Source organism: Anguilla rostrata, chromosome 13, assembly GCF_018555375.3.
Source record: "Anguilla rostrata isolate EN2019 chromosome 13, ASM1855537v3, whole genome shotgun sequence".
Classification (NCBI taxonomy): Eukaryota; Metazoa; Chordata; class Actinopteri; order Anguilliformes; family Anguillidae; genus Anguilla; species Anguilla rostrata.
Genome location: NC_057945.1, coordinates 2655665 through 2677634, shown reverse-complemented (window position 1 = coordinate 2677634; position 21970 = coordinate 2655665). Strand labels below are relative to the sequence as shown.

Genomic DNA, 21970 nt, shown 5'->3' with positions numbered 1-21970 from the left:
TATTTAGGTCTGTTGCTGATTTTAAGAGAAGCAGCAGACCCAGAGACTTTCCGGGGGCAGTATCCGGCACTGCTTCTAAGATGAACCCCTGGGTGTTTTATGGCAATATACAGAATATATAGTGTCATATAGTTTTATTGTAGAGAACTAGAAATGAATTACAAACTTTAATTATAAACACGTTAAACAATAAAGAAACGATGATCCTTCAGTGAGTGGCTATTGGTAGATTAGGCTTTGATGTGAGCAGTTGCATGAATTCAGGATTAATTCAAATTTAAAGACGTACATACAGCCTAAATGTCCTTCCGAGTTCAGGCGGACCTGGGCTTTTTGTTCATTTGTTTGTCATTTGCAAACCGTGGGTATGCCTCAGGCACCTTAGCTTCTCCAGACCCTCTCCAGCGCACGCGCCCGCATATACTAAACCGTGTGGCCAGGCTTAAAGGAACTGCCTCTCCGCTACCGACACTAACAGCACAATTATCACGACGATTAACCTTGTTTCATTTGACAATCTGCATTATTTTTTCATAACGATTTGGAGAGAAAATTAAACCAGAAAGCGTTTAGGGTGGTTTTTTATCCCTCTTTCAGTTAAAGTACCGAAAAGATGGTAAAGCTGGGTGTTTGGGGGGGGGGGGTTCAGAATCGTGAGTCACTTCCAAAGGCAACATATTGTTCCCATTAACTCTTGTCAATGGGATAGTAATGGCGGCTGCAAGTACCATGAGGTAATCCTTTTCGGTTTCAGCGAGTGTACTAAGGCCTTGGATTTGGAGAACGACTGAAAAATAAGGGGTTTGGGTGGGGTGGGGGTGGGGGTTTGGTTGGGGTTGGGGGTTTGGGGTGGGGTGGGGGTGGGGGGGCGCCTGGAGTGACTGGCGTTTCTCGGATCTCTAATACGCAGGATCATTAAACGAGCGCTAGAGCTTCCTGCCCGCCCAACAATAACAGACGGCTGCACCCCTGTTGATGATGGCGAAGGACCGGCGGTGGACAGGAAGGAGAGGAGACGGCTCTTCGCGGTCTTCGAGCGGTTTGAGCGCTCGCGGCGCAATCCAACTGGCAGGCCCCGGTCCAACCGCGGTCCAGGAATCACCGCCCAACCTGTCTGCAATCAAGCTGCTGGCCTATCACAGGCCTCGATTGCAAAAAGAGCGAAGCAAATTGAGTTCACGTTGCTCACGCCAAGCGAAATGGCGAAAGCGACTGTTTATCTGAAACTCCTAGCGACGCTTTCCCTTCTGAAGAGCGAGACACTCCCCTGAACTTAAGGCCCTCTGTGGTGAGAGCAGGGTTACCATGGTGAACGGAAAAACGTTGAAATCATACGGACGGTGAGCAGAACTGTTCTTTGTGATTTTGGTCTCAACTCCGTTGCAGTTGCAGTTGAAGTAGACCTTTCCAGCTAGCAGACATGCAGCGGCCCGCCGTTGGCATGGCGATGGCACAGCTAGCGCCTGCCATGCTAGTATATCAGCAGGACAGCGGCCCGCCGTTGGCACGGCGATGGCACAGCTAGCGCCCCACTTTATCAGCAGGACAGCGCCCGCCGCTTGGCACTCGTGGCACAGCAGGCCCGCTACTAGTATACAGCGGATCACGGCCCGCCGTTGGCACGGCGATGGCACAGCTAGCGCCCCCCATACTAGTATATCAGCAGGACAGCGGCCCGCCGTTGGCACGGCGATGGCACAGCTAGCGCCCGCCATGCTAGTATATCAGCAGGACAGCAGCCAGCCAGAGGACAGCTGAGGCAAGGCAGCAGAGATTATGATCAGCTGTTGAGAGAAAGGAAGTAGCTGGTGCTGTGTCACTGGAAGGCCCCATTTGCCAAAATGCTGCCGTGCCGACAGCTGTTGCCAGGGGAGATCTGATAGGTGCTTGATGGGCTGAACATACTGGGGAGCTGGTCAGGCCCATTTCATTAGCAACATTATATAAGTGGCTATACACCACTTGATTGACATGTTGTCAGAAACCAAAGAAGAGAGCTGCAGTCTGCCTAGGATGTGAATGCCTGGAGACGTTCATATTTTTAAAATGACTTACAGAAGAGAATACTCACTGAAAAACGTGAAAAGAAAACAAAACCTAGCGCAAGAAAAAGAAGAAGAAACTTCGCTTTGTCCAAACGGAGCTTCCAAACCTCAAATGCCTTCGTGGGTTTGTCGTATTAATTCCATGGTAAGGCAGCGATTCAGCTCCGCGACCCGGGAATGTTACCCCGACTTGGCCCATCGTCCGAAGCGATCCGCTCTCATCCTAGTGGCGATTATGTACCGACGTCAGCATCAGTGCGTTCATTCAGCGCGTTCATTCAGTGCGTTCATTCAGTGCGTTCATTCAGTGCGTTCATTCAGTGCGTTCATCCAGTGCGTTCATCCAGTGCGTTCATTCAGTGCGTTCATTCAGTGCGCTCATTCAGTACGTTCATTGTATTCCGACACCACATTAAAAACCTGACGTCAGCGTTGCATAGGCTACGCTTTTTTTTCACAATTTGCAGTACATATGTTTTCTCTAATTTCAAGCTCCGTTAAGAAAATCCTATTATTTTCCTGTGCGCATATGAGGCACAGCTGCCCTATAAAAATCACACGAGCGCTACGTTATTATTCTGGCTCGGGAAATGCGTTGCTCTTGAAAAAATGCACGATTTTTAAGACGCAGCGTTCGCCCACAGAGCTCTTGTATTCCTACACAGGTCGCTGCCAAGAGTGGGGTCCTCTCTTCAGGACGATGGACTGGTCAGGAAAAAAGCTCGCGAGAGAGAGAGCCTTTCGGAGCGCACAGAACCAGACATCTTTCACACAGCAACACCGTCCACACAGCAAAGGGCCTACTTTTTTTTTTAACTCAAAAATTCAGAAAGGAAAGACACCTGCAAGCAATTTGCCACTTTGATTCCGGCCTCGGTTACAGTCGGAAACGACGCAGTACCGTGGAAGTAAGAAACTAACCCGATAGGCTTCACGGGAAATATTACTTTAGAATCTTGCCAAGACAGGGTCCGTTTCTGAGTAACCGACTGGGACAGGCAGGCCCGATGTTTCGCTTTATCGTTGCATTCCCACCACTGAGAGAGCGTCACCGAGCTCTGCTGGATTTCAGTCACTCTCTCTCTCGGGTTGCCTGAGGCGTCTGCAGCAGTTCCCCATGTCCTCAGACCTGGCAGAAAAACGTTTCCGTAGGTTATTACATTTTTTTGACATCATACAAGTGTCTTGTTCTCGTGAAATTATTTTCTAAAATATTATTTGATATTTCATTGAATGTCCCCCCCCAGCGACTCACGTCCCCTACAGGGGACAAAAATGAATTGCCAGATTGTAGAAGGATGAAGTGGACTAACTAGGGTGTCAGCCATTTCTAGAAACTGGGTGACACCCTTAGATACTCTGTTGTGCAGGAAGCAGAGGGCCATCTGAGAAAGCCCAGTCTTGGCCTTTACAAGACCGCAATGTTTTGTGCTATAATGAAATGTTCCCTAAAAGATCAATGAATGTTCTCCAACAGAAATTATTGTCTCCAAGTGGATAAATTATAGCATCCTTAATTGTATTGGTCAGCCAAGTACATTCGTCTAATAAAAAAATCTACCAAACCATACTTTTGTGATTCGCACACATCATTACGCTTGGAACAAAAACAGGGATGACTCCACACTTGGCTTTGAAGAACAATTATAAACAATTTGAAGAGTAATGCCAGGATTAATTAAGCTCGCACACGCCCTTAAATATGTTTATCGTTTGAGACCTGTGCATGGAGCCGTGCCGACCGTAAGCGGGGGGGAAACGCGGTGGCGCGGTTTAAAGAAACGCACATATGGACGAGCGCACAGCCGCGTGCTTTCCAGCTCCGGAAACATAACCAGGCGTCCGTTTCACTGCACGGACCTCAACGAGGACCAGATCCGTTTGAACTGAAGGAAGGGAAACACATCCAAAAAAAAAATTTTAAAAAAAGGAAGAGAAGAAACGCTCGTGAAGGGAAGCATAGCTTGGGACGAAGGTGGAAACCCTCAAGCCCTATAAGAAGGGGTGAGGTAGTACAGCACTAAGTGAGGGCTTCCCCCTCCTCCACCCCCCCCCCCCATTGAGGAGAATGGCTGAGAGGCTGAGAAACTCCTGTCCCTGTCAAACACAGAGACACGTCCGCCGCAGCACCCTCGAGCAGAACCCTAACTTTGCTGAGAGTGACCCGGTCATACGCAGGACACCTTCAGCACCTCAGGATCCGAGCCAAGAGCCGGAGAGATGCCGGCCTGGTTTCAATCAACATTCGGCTTTACTCTGACTGCCAGACGCATGCAGGTGTTAGGCTCTCCTCTCCACTAATCCGGGCCAGTCTACTGCCCTGCTTAACTCTGCGAAGGAAACAATACAGCATGTGCATTCAGTTCCACATAATGTTCCCGGCAAGTGCTGACTGAGCCCAAGCCTTTTACTCACTATAACAAGAACCATGCAAGTAACGGCTTTCTTTAGCTAGGTCCTATTAATTAACTATTTTGTTGTGGTTGTTTTTATTGAAATAGCAATTGTTAATTACTTATCTTTACTTCTGTGCAGAGATACTTGCACATACTTGCACATTGTACTAAATGAATGCTCCAGAACCAATTTAACAGGGCCAATGTTTCAACATAATACACTTTTAGCGGTCAAATGAAACAGCTTTTACCCAATAGGTCAAAATGTCACAGCACTAAACTTGTTTAGGAGCTTTTCATAGTGTGCGGATATCTCTCTCTCCACCACTTCCCTTCAGAAGCCCAGTACTTCTGTAATTCTTTCAATGTGCACACATTTCAGCATTTAGCAGATGCTCTAACCCAGAGCAAGTTTCACCGCTGACATTCAACCCATTTATGCAGCTGGACATTTACTGAAGCAACTGAGCTTAAGGTCCATGATCAAGGGTGCAAACAGCCGTGCCACAGCAGGGAATCGAACCCGCAACCTCCGAGTCACAGGTGGTGCCCTAACCACTACACAACACTGCCTTCTCCCTCTGAGTGTTCTGTGCTTTCCCCTTTGGGTTTCGTCTTAATATCACATTTTAGCTTTCACCATTTTAGGGAGGAACATCACATAGTTCTGCTCCAGACTGAGAATACGGGATATTGTGTGTGATGCCTGTAATGTAATGTGGTGGAGTTTGGAGGGTGGAGCTCCCATGTGAAGGTCCGCTATAGCACACATTCATCTCCTCGAGAGGGAGCGACATCGCCGAGACTGCAGTTAGTTCCCTTGGCTGGGGACCTCCATCTGTAGGGCACCGGGCTGGATAAATTACACCACCCCCCCCCCCCAGCCCCCGACCCTCGACCCCTTTCAAAAATCATGTGACAAGACAGAATAACACCACAAAGAAACAATGACACAACAGAGGTCAATTTTGGGGCTTTATTAACTTAATTTATTAAGATGCTACATAGTCCAACAAGGTTGGTTTTTTATACCATAGACTACTTTACTAGGAATATTCATTTCTTAGATAGACTGTTATTTATTTATATACATACAAAACAGTTGCCCGACTGCTGTGGTTACGTCAAGGGGAGGGGCTGACGCTCCAGTGTAGCTCTGTTGAGAGTCGACAGCCCATCCCCACAATCCCACAATCCCCTTCAGCTTCCAGCAGCAAGTCCTCCCTTCACCTCATATAGACAGGTTGTGTCCCTGCTGCCTGGCCCCTCCCCTTCCCTGCCCCCCCCCCACCCCCCACAAATATTTGCAAGTTCTCAATTACACGCAACAGTGAGATTAAATAATAACTGGTGTGCATGGTAATTCAGATATCTCCCTTTAGTAAAAAAACAAACAAAAAAAGAGACTAACAACGAAAAACAAACAAAAACCAAAACAAAGAGAAATGATATAAATCTAGTCGTGAAATGGTCCCTGTTTGGAGGAGTATATTTCGAGGGTTAAGCTCCTGACTCGAACACTGAAAAGCCTACTCTATTTGAACATGGCTGGATCATACGGGAAACCCTAATTCATACGGAGAACATTTAAAAAACTGTTATAAACTCTGGTTTATAAGAGCACTGGTTTGCTTGGTGAAGGGGATGCAAATGCAGACGCAGGGCTGCATTTCCAGCACCAGGGGCCCGGTGATGCGGGGGCATGGATTAAAACCACGCGCAGGGCTGGGGGGGGGTGACTGGCCTCCGCGCTGAGATGCAAAATGGACGCCAAGCATGTTGTGTGACATTATTCCAATCGATATTTCGTTAGGAAACTACGAAGACAGGAAGTGAACCGCTGGCTTTCACTGGCCAGAGAATAAGAGGAGATGGCTGTGTGTCTGAGATTATCTGCAATTATGGTTATTATTTTCTGAAGAACGCAGGCAAGGCTGCATCCCAGGCGGTCCGTACAGAGCCGGGTTTTTAACAGCAGCAATGCCCACGTTACTGAGTTACCTCCTCCCCCCGTCCCAAAGAGAGATTTTGCATGCAACCCTGGAACATTAAAACCTTCCCTCTCCCTCACAGAGTAATTTACAAATATAGGTCGCAAGGCCGGAGGTGTACTTCTGGGAACCGGGTGTTTGTTTAAACTGTTTAACCAGAACAATAGTAGCGGTGTAGCACGTAGCCATTTAAAGACGCATTGTCAAGTTCTAAAAACAAAGCAGAGAAATTAAATAATAAAAAACACACATAGCAGTAATGCAACCGTTCTGCAAAATCCTAAAAGGGGAAGCACTAAAATTAAGTCACAAAAACAAGTTTTGAAAATAAAATTAAAACAGCCACCCCCTCCTGGTTAGGCCTTCCTAAGCAGCCATTACTGCCTCATAGAAGGAAAACAGAAAGGTATGTAAATAAAGTGGTGCACCACAGCACTGCAGACTGCCGCTCACATGTACAGAGAAGCCCCACCTGCACAAGCCCTCTGATTGGCTGACTCAGTCACCACAACAAAATCCCCCTACACTACAACCACCACACCCCCCTCACCTGCTTTCAAATGATTCTTGGGATGAGTCAACCTTTATTATACCTCTTTTTTTTTTAATTCTTAAAGGACAGCAGCCGTGAAAAGTAGTGTGAACGCGCGACCGCCTCGTAGAGCGGCGGTGGATTCCCAGAGACCCCGCGCGGTTTCCGGAAGCCTCGCTTAGAAAATAAGGACCGGTTAAAGCCAGACTCACGCGATGCTGGCTGAACGTGAGGATCAGTCACTCTGAATCTCTGCCCTCTGAAACGTTTTGAGGCGTCGATTGATTACATTTTATTAAATACACGCTGGCTCTCCCCTTGTGCTCTCACATGTCTGCAACTCAGGAAGAAAGGGGCTAAACGGCTATGTAGTAATTAATAAGCAAGACCCGTGACTTTTTTTTTTTCCCTTTTTCATTATAATTTCATTAAATAATGGATTGTTTTCTTCTAATTTATTTTACATCAGTTAACTTCGCAGAACCACCCCAGTGATATGACATTCTGATCAAAATTTCCAGATCGGTTTTATTTTTATTTTTCTTGCTTTGTTTTTGTTTTAGTTTCGTTTCATCCACAAAGCATGCGGTCGACTCCGTTTTCTACAAGACCAGCTTCCCCACGATGACTCCGATGATGAAGAAGAGCAGGATGAGGGCGAGCATGCGGGGGCTGGCCCCCTCCTCCCTCGCTGTGGCCCCCGTGGCGGATGAGGAAGAGGAGTGCTGGGTGGACATGGCCGTGGTCTTCCTCATCCGAAGGCCATCTTCTTCCTGCAGGGGGATGGGAGGCTGGGGTCAGCACGCGGGTTATAATACCCTCCCGATGTATAAATGACCCCAGAAGACCCTGCGGCTCTCCAGGACCAGGGCTGGGGACCCCAGCAGACCCTGCGGCTCTCCAGGACCAGGGCTGGGGACCCCAGCAGACCCTGCGGCTCTCCAGGACCAGGGCTGGGGACCCCAGCAGACCCTGCGGCTCTCCAGGACCAGGGCTGGGGACCCCAGCAGACCCTGCGGCTCTCCAGGACCAGGCTGGGGACCCCAGCAGACCCTGCGGCTCTCCAGGACCAGGGCTGGGGACCCCAGCAGACCTGAGACTCTCCAGGACCAGGGCTGGGGACCAGCAGACCCTGCGGCTCTCAGGACCAGGGCTGGGGACCCCAGCAGACCTGCGGCTCTCCAGGACCAGGGCTGGGACCCCAGCAGACCCTGCGGCTCTCCAGGACCAGGGCTGGGGACCCCAGCAGACCCTGCGGCTCTCCAGGACCAGGGCTGGGGACCCCAGCAGACCCTGCGGCTCTCCAGGACCAGGGCTGGGGACCCCAGCAGACCCTGAGACTCTCCAGGACCAGGGCTGGGGACCCCAGCAGACCCTGCGGCTCTCCAGGACCAGGGCTGGGGACCCCAGCAGACCCTGAGACTCTCCAGGACCAGGGCTGGGGACCCCAGCAGACCCCGCGGCTCTCTTGGGGACCAATTACTCTAGAATGTTGTCTGGAACCCTTGGATCACCCAGCAGGAATTACACTTAAAAATGTGTATTTAATATTTTGGAAAGTGAGTTTATTGGGGAGGTGGGGAGGGGGGGAGAATGAAACACTGGCCTGAGAGACAATCATGCTGTTTGTTTTGGCTCAACTCATGGGATCCCATGGCCCTCCTCGGCTGGCCTTACCCTGATCTGTCTGTTTTCTTCCCCTGTATTGCGCGTGAACCTCCAATCCCTGCACGCGGGCCTTGACTTCATAACAGCTGTACTCCTGTATTCAGGAGGCTGAGATGGACTTTCTTGGATCATGTGGCTGTTGAGGAGCGCAAAAGGGATAGCAACTGTTGAGTCCATGCGTGCTTGGCGCCACTAGATCAGCAATGGCTGAGTGACATGCAGTGACTCCGCCCATCTCTAGCTGTGAGTGACATGCAGTGACTCTGCCCACCTCTAGCTGAGTGACATGCAGTGACTCCGCCCACCTCTGGCTGTGAGTGACATGCAGTGACCCCGCCCACCTCTCGTTGTGAGTGACATGCAGTGACCCCGCCCACCTCTGGCTGTGAGTGACCCCACCAAACTGCGGGTGCATTCCAACTGCTTATTTTTTACCTCCTTGCCTCCTATCCTTGTATGAAAGTTCAAACGGGTCAAAAAATAAGTGAAATTGACATCTGGAATCACGCATCTTCAACGGTGACTCATTCCATTTGCTTACTTTATATATTTGAAGACATTCCAAACCAAGCTAGGAGCTAAGACGCTCCCAAATAATTTTTGAGCAAGGAACCGAGAGCATCGGTAGCAAAAGCATACACGTGACGTATAATTATTGACCTGTGGATCCACCTCTCCCCATCTGCTATGTAATTGATGGGGCTTCACAATGACGCTTGGAAGAGCCAGGACGTTCCAATAGCCTTATACATGTTTCCTTGATTCCTCCGTCCTCACGTCCTTTCCTCGCTTTCTTTCCTTGCATCCTCCAATGGGTGGAGCAAGGAGCAAGGAGCAAGGAAAGGAAACAAAAAGATAAAAATAAGCAAATGGAATGAGCCAATGTTGACAACGGGTCAATGTCACATATTTTTGACCCATGTGGCCTTCCACACTGAAGGCAAGAAAATGAGAAAAAAATAAGTGGTTGGAACACACCCCCCACAGTCTTGTCTCCATGGGTAATACGTACTTTTAAACATACAGCTGTCTCCACGGAGATAGGGTACTACGTGCTTTTAAACATACAGCTGTCTCCACGGAGATAGGGTACTACGTGCTTTTAAACATACAGCTGTCTCCACGGAGATAGGGTACTACGTGCTTTTAAACATACAGCTGTCTCCACGAAGATAGGGTACTACGTGCTTTTAAACAGCTGTCTCCACGGAGATAGGGTACTACGTGCTTTTAAACATACAGCTGTCTCCACGAACATAGGGTACTACGTGCTTTTAAACAGCTGTCTCCATGGAGATAGGGTACTACGTGCTTTTAAACAGCTGTCTCCATGGAGATAGGGTACTACGTGGTTTTAAACAGCTGTCTCCACGGAGATAGGGTACTACGTGCTTTTAAACATACAGCTGTCTCCACGGAGATAGGGTACTACGTGCTTTTAAACATACAGCTGTCTCCACGAAGATAGGGTACTACGTGCTTTTAAACAGCTGTCTCCACGGAGATAGGGTACTACGTGCTTTTAAACATACAGCTGTCTCCACGAAGATAGGGTACTACGTGCTTTTAAACAGCTGTCTCCATGGAGATAGGGTACTACGTGCTTTTAAACAGCTGTCTCCACGGAGATAGGGTACTACGTGCTTTTACACAGCTGTATCCACGGAGATAGGGTACTACGTGCTTTTAAACAGCTGTATCCATGGAGATAGTGTACTATGTGCTTTTAAACATACACTTGTCTCCACGGAGATAGGGTACTACGTGCTTTTAAACAGCTGTCTCCATGGAGATAGGGTACTACGTGGTTTTAAACAGCTGTCTCCACGGAGATAGGGTACTACGTGGTTTTAAACATACAGCTGAGTCTCCACGGAGATAGGGTACTATGTGCTTTTACACATACAGCTGTCTCCATGGAGATAGGGTACTATGTGCTTTTACACGAACAGCTGTATCCACGGAGATAGGGTACTACGTGCTTTTACACAAACAGCTGTGTCTCCACGGAGATAGGGTACTACGTGCTTTTAAACATACAGCTGTCTCCACGGAGATAGGGTACTACGTGCTTTTACACAAACAGCCGTCTCCACGGAGATAGGGTACTACGTGCTTTTAAACAAAGAGCCGTGTTTCCATGGAGATAGGGTACTACGTGCTTTTAAACAGCTGTCTCCACGGAGATAAAGTACTACGCGCTTTTACACAAACAGCGGTGAAAGTCCAGAGATTCAAGCTGTTTCTCATTTCACTCACGATGGTGGAAATCTCAGCACAGGATTTCACTTTCTACTCGAACCCAATTAATCACCTAAATCAGCCATTTCTCCCATGTTTTGTTATGAATACTGTTTCGGTCACCCAGGAGAGATGATGTCTCAACAGCTGTGTGTGGTTTGAAAAAACCAGAACAATAATAAATTTTGTACGCAAATTGAACGTGGGCCCGGAGGAGTTGGGCGGGTTTGGCAAACGGCCGGGGGTCACAGCGCGCCGTCCGGTGACACGTTTCGCAAGCGGCGGGAAGCCAGCGCACGCGAGAGCTAGGGCGGCCTGCTCACCGTTTTATCGTTCTCCGCCGGCATCTCGAAGACGCACCTCAGCTTGGAGTCCATCAGGTCCTCCGGCTTGGCTTCCTTCCACTGCACACAGAGAGGCGGAGAGAGAGGGACAGAGGAAGGGGGGATTAACGCAGAGGACGGACGGCGTGATGGAGCCGCGTTTGACGGACTGCCTGGAAGAGCATCCTCATTCCGCAGCGTCACGTCGGCAGGCCGGTAATGGGACACTTCTTCGAAAGATGGCGGCTGGGCCTGGGGATGAGCCCCTGGGCTACGGAGGGGGGGAAATCGCACTGGGACAGCGGATTACTCATGATCTGGGATTGCGGCCGTTCCCCGTCCTGTTCTTCAGATGCATGCACACACACACAGGACTCAGCTGCCACATCACCAAAGTCCCAGAATGAGGTCTCATTCCTTTCCATCGCTTAACGTCTCACTATGAGCACAGGGCCCTCGGGATCCATAAACCTGTCAGCAACTGAGCTGGACGGTGAGGAGAGGGAGATGGAGAGATTAATTAAAGCCACGTACAAAGAGCGAAAGAAGAGGGGGGGGGGGAAAGGGAGTACTCTGGCACCCCGACGGTGACAGAAATGAGAGAGAAGGGCTCAAAACCCCGTCTGCCAGGGCCCGTGTCCGACAGCACCGAGGCAGAAGTCGGGGGGGGAACGGCGGGTGTGATGTCAGACGAGGTCCGCACTGAGCGCGCTCACCACTCCCTCCATGTCGGTCATCTCGGGCGGAGCCAGCAGGGACTGCACCATGAATTTGTGTTTGCTCTTCTCGTTGGGGTCGTAGTCGAACGGCTGCAGCATTACTGCAAGAAAGCAAAAGACAGAAACCAGAGGAGGTTAGAGGTAATTTTCTACAACACGGCATCTGTGTAACTTTCTTGCGTTCTGCACTTTGTCTGTGTGAACTGCGCGTGACCCGCTCTGATCCAATCACGGTCCAAGTATTTTTTAACGGGCCTGGAATTGAGACCCATTCCTGATCGCTTTTTAAGAGGTCAGGGAATCATTTCCCAGTTTTTCCTGAATTGCCTCACTTTTAATTTCCTCCAAGAAAATGTCTAATTTTGAAGTCCTGTGGAGACAGCTGTTTGTAAATGGCGCATTACAAAAGTAAATCGTTTGATGGATCCATTTGTCTTCATCACAGCGTTGAAGAACACAGGAACCCTATGGAACTACGTTAAGAAAACAATCTGGAATATTCTGCTGATGGTGGAGGCCGCCACTTCGGCAACACCACACACTTTTTCAAACTAAAAAAAAAAAGAAGCACAAAGCACAGTCAAATCTTAAAACACACACTACAACGCATCGAGAGTTCGTGTGCGTTGCCTTTAGCTCTCAACCGGGAGTGACCAAACCTGACCTCAGCGAGAGCTCTCCCTTTCTTTCGGCTTGACGAGGTGAAACTCAAGATGGCAGAACTGGAAGAGTTCAAGGGTCGATGCTGTAAAAACCGCTAAACAGACAGACCCGAGACTGCCCACAGAGCGAATGCCCCCCCCCCACCCCCACCTCCCCCGACCACATTAAAGCCCCCTAGGAAACACTGGCAGAACCACCGCTTTGGGGGAAATTACATCCATGCAGGGCTGCAGACGCAACTCACGCAAACACCGAGAGCACACCCACTCAATTACATTAGGCACATAAAGATTTACTTGGCTCAGCTCCCCTTGAAAAACAACTCAGTATTCTGAGAAGAAAAAAAAAATCTCTTCACAACCACAGGAGTGGTTCTGATTTTGAATGAAAAACAATGCCAAGGAAGGCAAAAATGCTACAAGAACATCAACACTACTTTACAGGCGTAAGCACAGAGAGTGGGCTTCTTGCTTCCAGACAAGTCACATGACATATTACATACCCAGTGTTTATATGGCATGTGTGTGCTTTCAATATCCACATATGCCATGTTACACGACCAGTGCACTGTGCCATCTCTGGATGGCCTGTAGTGCATTTCCATCTGTAGTATTTTTGGATCTTGCTTTGCATTCGGTTTCTCCTCAGAGCCCTTCCGATTGGCCCAGAGCATTTCCACTGCCAACACCAACAGCTGCCATGCGAGCAAGAGGTTTATGAAATTAACAAACCGCTGAATGACACTGGCCTGTACAGCACTTTCTAAATGTTTGGTGGTGGTTAGAGATTACCTCCGTGATTACTGGGACTGCACTGTTTTTCAGCCTAACTCTGGACTCATCAAAACAGGTTGAAGCAACATATAAAATGGCATGATGATCGTACATATTGAATGTGACACGCTAACTGAAGAAACATTTTACCGCAAAGCTGTTGAGACCAGCAGGCCCGCTGTAGGGGTCAAAGGTCAAACTGATTTTAATGCTGGTCTTGCTGCAAACAGGCTCCGTCACGCGCGCGGAGGTTCACGCTATCGCACCCGGATCCCCTCCCCGCTGGACAGGCGCCCCGACCAACCAGTAGGAGTCTCTAATGCAGCGATCAGGACTCACCGACTTCCCACACACTGCCAACTGCGTTCGTAGGAACGTCTGACCAAGCCGGAAGTACCGCTGCCGGGGATTGAACCCGGGTCTTCGCGGTGGTAGGAGAGTGCCCCGGACAGTGTTTCTGACGAACAGCGTTTGACGACCAGCGTTTGACGCGCAGGAAGGTATCCAATCAGTGAACGGAGTTGTGGACGGGCTCCCTGTGGGATGCAGGAACGCACACGCCCATCAAATTTTTCCAATCTTCTGAAAACCGCACACTGACAAACCCGTACAGCGGTCCTCCGCACGTCGTTTAGATGATTACAGTCATTTTAACACTCCGGAGGTCGATACAATTCTGAAGGAATTTCACCGTTAAAAACACTCTTGACAATAAAACAAAAGTTCTTAAAAGCTATGAGCTTTGGTAATTTAAAAAAAATGTATACTGGCCTAACCACACAACTTCAACATTTGGATTTAGTCAAACTCCTGAGCCTCTTCAGCCAAGAATCCAACGCTCAAGCATCCTATCAACTGCCACTCTGCAATAGGGAGCGACTGCCACAAATGTAACGACACCATTTTAGGCAATGCAGTCAGAGACCTTCATGCAGCTCTGAGTAAATTAGCATGTGGTTCAGATCATGTGACTGAGCTGTCTGCTAGCAACATTACCCATGAGTCCTGGTGCTGGAACCCAGTCCAAGCTGCAACAGCCATTAATGTTCAAAAAAAGTCAAACAATCATTGTCAAAGGCTGTTAGATCCCCCTTAGTTCTGCTCTCAGGGGTAGCTATGTGAAATGATCGTGACTGTACAAATGGAAAAGATGCTTTTTTTGGTGGACAAACTCTTCAGACATTTTCTGAATGATCTGAGGTCCATTTCTAATTGTCTTTGACAAAGACTGTAGACAATGGAATCATTGCACTGGCTGAGCTGTGGTTTTACTATTTTTGTCATTTATTTTTAATTCAAGAAATGTACATATCGTACTGTGCTGAATTGTCTTGTTTGTCTGACTGGTTTCTGAGTTGAAATGGAGAAGAACCTACGACCAGATGTACTCATGCTATTTGTGAACACGTCACGCAAGTGTGTCACCAACTTAAGTCCAGATTTAAGACAAAAAAAAAAAACATTAGATGAACGGAACTATTCTCAACCTTATTAACACTCAATTGGTGATATAACTCTAGCGTTACAGCACAGGTGGTAAAACCCCAAACAAACGGGCATGTAATGAACTCAAACACAACACAGCAAACACGCACTACACTAAAGCGAAACACATCTGCTAATGGCTCCGTAAATGGTAACATTTCTAATGTCTCCTAAATCCGGGCAAATCATCAACAGTCCTTCTTATCCCTGCCAGAGAAAATACCATGAGCTGAAATGTTTAACAATTCTAAGTCTAGAAATGTTAATGTATTTTTTCTTTCATTTGGCGTATAATGCAAAAGTCAAACATGCCGGCTCTTAATACTGACCATATGAAGTTCACGAGCAGATCCAACTTACCAATTAACATTTCATATGCCTGGAGAATCATGAAACTTCACCCTAGTCTGTGCAGGACAGTTAGTTAATGGACCAACTAATAACTTATGCTGCTTATGAGTTCACAGGACTGACACCTAATCCATCAGAATGTAGTAAATTATCTGTTAGGGTATCTATGTTGGCTATTTTGTACAACATTTGCAGTAATCACTTATCCAGATTGGAAAAAAAATCCCCAAAAAATGTATATAAATGCTTATTATTGTTTAAATCATTCTCATTTTCATTTTTATGTTTGTCTATTGGTCCAAAGTGTCTGTGGAATCAATTAGAATTATTCAACTGGCATATCACCATGACGACCCCAAATTGATGGATCTACTCGAATCCCCTGTGGACAACTTTTCTTCAGGCTTCCCAACCCTGTTTTTCATTGTAACTTTACTGGTCTTAAATAAAAACAGGTGCGAGCAAATATATTCTAAAACCCACCAGTGCAGAGCCAGCTGGCCTCATTTGATGTCATTCCAATGAACAAAAGGTATTTTAAAGCAGTTACAATGATTTAACCGACACTGATCGGTTTCTCATGTCTGGCATTCGATTCGTCTATAGAGTTGAAATAGGTGACGCAGGGCAAACCCCTTCACCATCGTTCTTAAAAAAACAAAAAGCATTGAGATTCAAAGGCATTTTAACATCAGTGCAAAATATGCGCGTGACTTCAGAAAGCTGCCGCTAGCTTTCATTAAAACAATTGACCTCTTAATTTTGAAGCGGCGGTACCGACTTTCAGATGTGGCTACCGGGTTTTGCTCGCATACGGCACGTGCAAGTACCGAGCTAGGGGGGATCAACCACGCCGCCGCATTTTTGCGCGCGAGTACTGTAATCAGCGCGAGTCCTACACGGCAAACTCAAAACAGACGGCTGAAACAGATTAAAAATGTCATGTGCAGTCAGTCCCAATATTCATCGGGGGGACACCGTACATGCAATGGGACACGGCTCCACAAAACAAGGCAGAACAGAAACACAGAAAATACTTTAATACGATTTTTTTCCCCACAGAGAAAGCAACCCTGACATTCTCCAAATACACTGTATAACTACATCTATATGTTCGTTGAAGCGTGCAATTCAAATCCACACGTACGGGTAGTCCAGCGCACAAAACCCGCTTTAAAAAACCCACAGAAACTAATTGCCGTTAAATCTTCGTTAGATGTGAACTGCCTGACCCTTACTCGTTGTTGGGTAAATTACGCGATTTAAAAAGGCAGGGCAGTCAGAAGATCAGATTCACCGGCTGTAATTAATTAGCTCCCAGGAGAGGGCGGCTAATGACGACATTAATTGCAGCCCCCGACCTCAAAAGACCCTCGGCAGCTGGTGGCACTTTCACGGAGGAGACAAGACAGAGAGAATTTCACCTTGAGGTGTATTTAGCAGAGCTTAGTGGATGGATCACAGCTAAAAAAAAACACTGGGGGAGGAGGAGGGTTCTCCCAAATAAATAACTCCACCTTTTACTGATGCCATTAAAGGCCACGGGAGAGCGGAGACAAGCAGGCACTGTCCTTCCAAGCAAGCGCTGTCGCCGCGTGCTTCTTTTCACACGCAGCCCAAAAGCCAAGCTGGCACGTGCAGGAGCCAGAGGAAGACGCTTACAGAGGAGGACAGAAAACTACTGCCACAGCGCCCCCTATGGGTTGAAACTTTCAACTGCGGCTGAAACAGCCTACTAACTACTGTGTCGTCAAAATATGCACAGTCTACTAAACATACCATCTGTTTAGTGTGTATTTTTAGTACGAGATGGGCAGTAAGCGAAAAATATCCTCTATACTATTTTCCGAAGGTACCGCAGAAGTGTCGTAAGACATCCCGCCCTTCTCATGAAAAGGCTCTGCCTCTTCGTCTCTGATTTAAGGGACCTCCTTCCTAAAAGTATAGTTTACTTCCTGAAAAGTGCGCTGCCGAATACACTCAGCAAATCCTTGGGAATAAGTGCATCATCTAGGGATTTTAAGTACGCTCCATTTAGATAAAATGTACTCAACTTACATACTCAATGGTAGGCAAGTAAACCGTTTCGAACACGGCCTAGGTTGTACTGTTGTAATGCTAACCCATAGAGAGCGCTGCAACAGCAGTGTTCTGCCCTGAGGTAAATCTATTCAACTATCTACTGATAACCTTCAGCTAACAGACTGAGGGCACCTGGTTGACCAGCAGGGATCGCTAGAGAGCAATGAGCCACGGATGCCTGCCTAACCACCGGTAACCCTGGGCAACAGTACGGTCAGTTCTGCGTCGCCCTGTGGGCCCCTCAAGGCGTACCTGAGATATCGCATTCACAAGAGAATGGGAGAACAGGACAGTGAACTTGACCTTTGACCACCAAAATCGAATTAGTTCATCCTTGAGTCCAAGTGGACGTTTGTGCCAAATTTGAAAAAATTCCCTCAAGGCGTTCCTGAGATATCGCGTTCACGAGAATCGGGGCGGACGGATAGACGGACGGACAACCCAAAAACATAATGCCTCCGGCCACGGCTGTGCCGTCGCGGAGGCATAAAAATAAATTAATAAATTAATTACATGACTATGTATTTCAATAACACAGAGCTGTAGGTTTTTTATTAATATAAACTCAGACTGTGTGTCAGGTGTTCTGAAACAACTTCTTCCTGGGGTGCAAGTTCTTTCTGTGAAATGATGTATGGGGGCAAAACAATTACCAGATGTTTTTTTGCAGAACACTGGGTTCGGTGAATATGCGTATTAACGCAGATATTACTGAACACTGAATATCACAGATATTACTGAACACAAACAGACTCCCACATAGCTTCCTGTTTCCCATAACGACAGGAGGCTTCGGTTAGCGACCAGAATTTTTCCACTGATACATTATCTTATGACATAGCGTAGAATTATTAATGTTTCAGCTTTAACGGGAGAGAGACCACACCTTTAATGTGAAGAGTTATGGAGTTGACCATCTTGGCTCAGTTATTACAGTATCTGCGCCACTGCCTACCACTCAGCCACCAGGAGGAGGCAGTCACGCTCCACACTGAAGCTGAGGAGGGCACAGCTGCAGGTTTAGAGAAGTCTGAATTACACTTTCCCCACTGGAGACCTGCATTAGACCCCGTGGCTGCTGGCTGAACAGCCCCTGGTATGGGGGGGGGGGGGCTTGTGGACCAGCCTGACAACCAAACAAAAGGGTGTGGTGTTGACAGTCTAAGGCATATTTCTGCACAGTGGCACACAACAGCTGTGCTGATGGACCACTCACCATGCAGGGCTGCTACCATGGGGTTGGGGGGGGGGGGGAACAGCACTAAAGCCATCAAAGGAAAGACCTTTGGTTAGGAGTCCCATTTCCACTGTGGGCTCCGCAGAGCACTGGAGCTCAGCCTGTGAGTTTCAGCTCTGCTGCCTTTGCGTGTGCTGGAGCTGATGGCAGGTTTGCCTGGGAGCCCAGAGCACTGCATCTCAGAGCCTCTGTAGAGGCACGGCCACAGCAGGAAGCCCTAGGAACTGCCCTGTGTGCTCCTGCCTAACCCTAACCACAGACCAGCATCTTTACACAGACCTGCATCACTATACAGACTAGCATCTCTACACAAACCTGCATCACTACACAGACCAGCATGACTATACAGACCAGACCAGCATCACTACACAGACCAGCATCACTATACAGAACAGCACCACTATAATGACCAACATCTCTACACAGACCTGCATCACTATACATACCAGCATCACTACACAGACCAGCATCTCTACACCTAACAGACCAGCATCTCTACACAGACCCGCATCACTAGACACACCAGCATCTCTACACAGCACAGACTAGCATCTCTAAACCTAACAGACCAGCATCTCTACACAGACCAGCCAGCATCACTACATAGAACAGACCAGACCTGCATCTCTACACAGACATGCGTCACTACACAGACCAGCATGACTATACAGACCAGACCAGTATCACTACACAGACTAGCATCACTACACAGATCAGCATCACTATACAGACCAGACCAGCATCACTATACAGACCAGCATCTCTACACAGAGCAGCATCACTACACAGACCAGCATCTCTACACAGAGCAGCATCACTACACAGACCAGCATCATTACACAGAACAGACCAGCATCTCTACACAGACCAGCATCACTACACAGAACAGACCAGCATCTCTACACAGACCTGCATCACTACAAAGACCAGCATCACTACACAGAACAGACCAGCATCAATACACAGAACAGACCAGATTCACTACACAGACCAGCATCACTGCACAGACCTGCATCTCTACACAGACCTGCATCCCTACACAGACCTGCATCACTACACAGACCTTCATCTCTATACAGACCAGCATCACTATACAAACCAGCATCACTATACAGACCAGCATCATTGCACAGACCAGCATCCCTACACAGACCAGCATCACTACACAGACCAGCATTACTACACAGAACAGAATCTCTACACAGACCGGCATCACTATACAGAACTGACAGGACAGCAAAGTGCTGCAAGCTGCTATGAAGAAGGAAATGTGGAAAATGGGAAAATAACACAAGCTGACAGCGCTGGCAGACTGCTCCAAATTCCTAATTCTGCGTCCAATTTTTCTTCAGGGAGTTTCTTTGCAGAGTGACTGTACAGTGCACATCGCCCCCTACTGGGCCGAAGAGCAAGATGCGTGGCTGCAGCAGGGCTAACGTGGACTGAAACATCAACTGAAGGCCTAGTTTTTAGCCCCTCGGCTAACGCTGGGCTCAGACCACAAAAACAACAGAATCTTAATGCTGCTGTCCAGCAAGCACTACCTGACGTTCTGTCCTGTACATCTATGTCTGACCACCGCAGCACAGAAGGGGGGTCACCACCTACAGAACTCTCCACTGGGTTTTGGTCATGAGGGATGTCTATATTCCGCTGTCTCAGCAGAATAAACGTGAAAATCGGAACTTTGAAGCAATTTGTCAGGTTCAAACCACAATAAATGCTGCACTGAGACTGACTGAGCTCTGGTCAAAGTCGAATATTTCAGACATTTAAGAAAGTTGCTGCTCCATGATTGTGCCGAGGCTGTCGTCTTCCCAAAAAAACAGCCGTGTTGTTTCCAGAGTTCAGCCTGCCTCCTTTCCATCTGATTGATCTGTCCATGTAGAAGGTGGGGTGCTGTTGTTGTTTTTCCCCGAGGCCATGATGCTGCTAGAGTGCTAGAGTTTATTCCAGCTTTCTGCACAAACGGCTTTCCTGCGAGCTCATTGGCTGCTGTGGATCACCGGTCGCATAGCTCGTCTTTAATAGCTGAAACTACGAGTTCAAACTAATTAAACAAGTTCAAAAATATCGGGAGGTCTGGGACAGCCGGAGACTAGGTCCTGATCGGGTCCCTTACACCAATACCGATGACGTGGCGGCCGGCAAGGTGCTGAATGGCGGAATGCGCCTGTGACGTCCGAAATTAGTCCGACAGCCTAACCCTGCTAAAAATCTGAGCCCGTCATAAGTCCGAACACTTAGCTTCCAGGGCTGAATGTCTGGAAATGGGCTAATATCAATTCAGATTAAAGCGTTATTCACTAATTAATGCTCTCCTTGTTTTATGTTCCCCATTAACGACTGACATGCAAGTGACAATTCAGAAGTTTACACACAGCAGAAATATCGACCAGTACTAGGACTGCAAAGTTTTACACTGTCCAATGAACATGAGTCTTAGAACTGTGGGTGTTCCCAATCTAGCCACCTGCTCATGCTTCCCACGTTAAATATATAGAAATAAAACAGCCCTGCGGATGCATGATGGGGATTCTGGCACAAAATGGCTGCCGAGCGCCAGCAAAGTGGGTTGCCATGGATGAAATGCATTCATTCTGTCTCCTACCACTACTAGGAGACACAAAATGACTTCAGTTATGAAAAAAATCAGTTATTGCACTAAAAAAACTCAAAGTTGAGAGATTTTATAAGTTCAATTCATAAATGACTGCAAGAATCGTGCGAATGTTCAGTCAGAAATATGCATGAGCTGCAGCTAACTTTCCAGACAAATACATCTGAATATTTTCAGTGTTTTCTGTGATAAATGTAAACACTGGTTTCACAAACGCGCAAAAGATGCAGCGGCATTCTGGGAAATCTCCCACATCACAGCACACTCCACTTCCCTGCATGCTTAGCACAAGTGAATTCAAGGACAGCACTCCAGGCCAGAGCAGATATAATTTATTTTACTAACTTTTGAAAAACATCTCATCAGACGTCAAAACTCTGTTCGTTTTCAGTAAGCAGTGTAGACAGCTAAATTGGCCCTGTGGGTTACCAAAAATGTAAACTTTCCATCAGACTCTGGTTTTAGCAAGCAAATGCATTTATTTTGAGATGGGAGTACAGCCTTTTCCTTTTGGTCATGCTAAATCCTGCAGTACCGCTGGCTTTAAAGCCCTTCGGGGATTATGGGAAGCCAGGAGCGAGCTGTACTGCAGGGCAGGCGATCTGAACGGACAGCTTCAGACTGGCTCGGAGTCAGGGCCCCTGATGGGGGCCGCAGGTGGCCGAACACAGTGATGTCATCTGCAGTGGGGAGGACTGGTGGACTGAGCTGGTTTCCAGAAGTTTCCAGGATATATATTTCTCCAGGCAATATTTGTCTTAGATTCGTCAACACAATGTTCTGAGGACACAAAAAACTTTTTTTCCCCACTTTTTAATTTCAGAGCTAATTTCCGAGCTAAGCA

General features: G+C 47.7%; 1 protein-coding gene across 1 annotated transcript in view; it reads right to left on the bottom strand.

Moving 5' to 3' along the window:
• Window positions 1–5403: 5403 nt before the first annotated feature.
• Window positions 5404–21970, bottom strand: part of vapb (VAMP (vesicle-associated membrane protein)-associated protein B and C) — a 30128-nt gene continuing 13561 nt past the window's right edge. The window contains exons 3-6 of the mRNA XM_064306073.1: window positions 11913–12016; window positions 11180–11277; window positions 8642–8768; window positions 5404–7737 (exon numbers count right to left, since the gene is read on the bottom strand). Coding sequence (XP_064162143.1) covers window positions 7567–7737; window positions 8642–8768; window positions 11180–11277; window positions 11913–12016 — 500 coding nt within the window. The 3' untranslated portion in view covers window positions 5404–7566. The remainder of the gene's footprint in view (window positions 7738–8641; window positions 8769–11179; window positions 11278–11912; window positions 12017–21970) is intronic.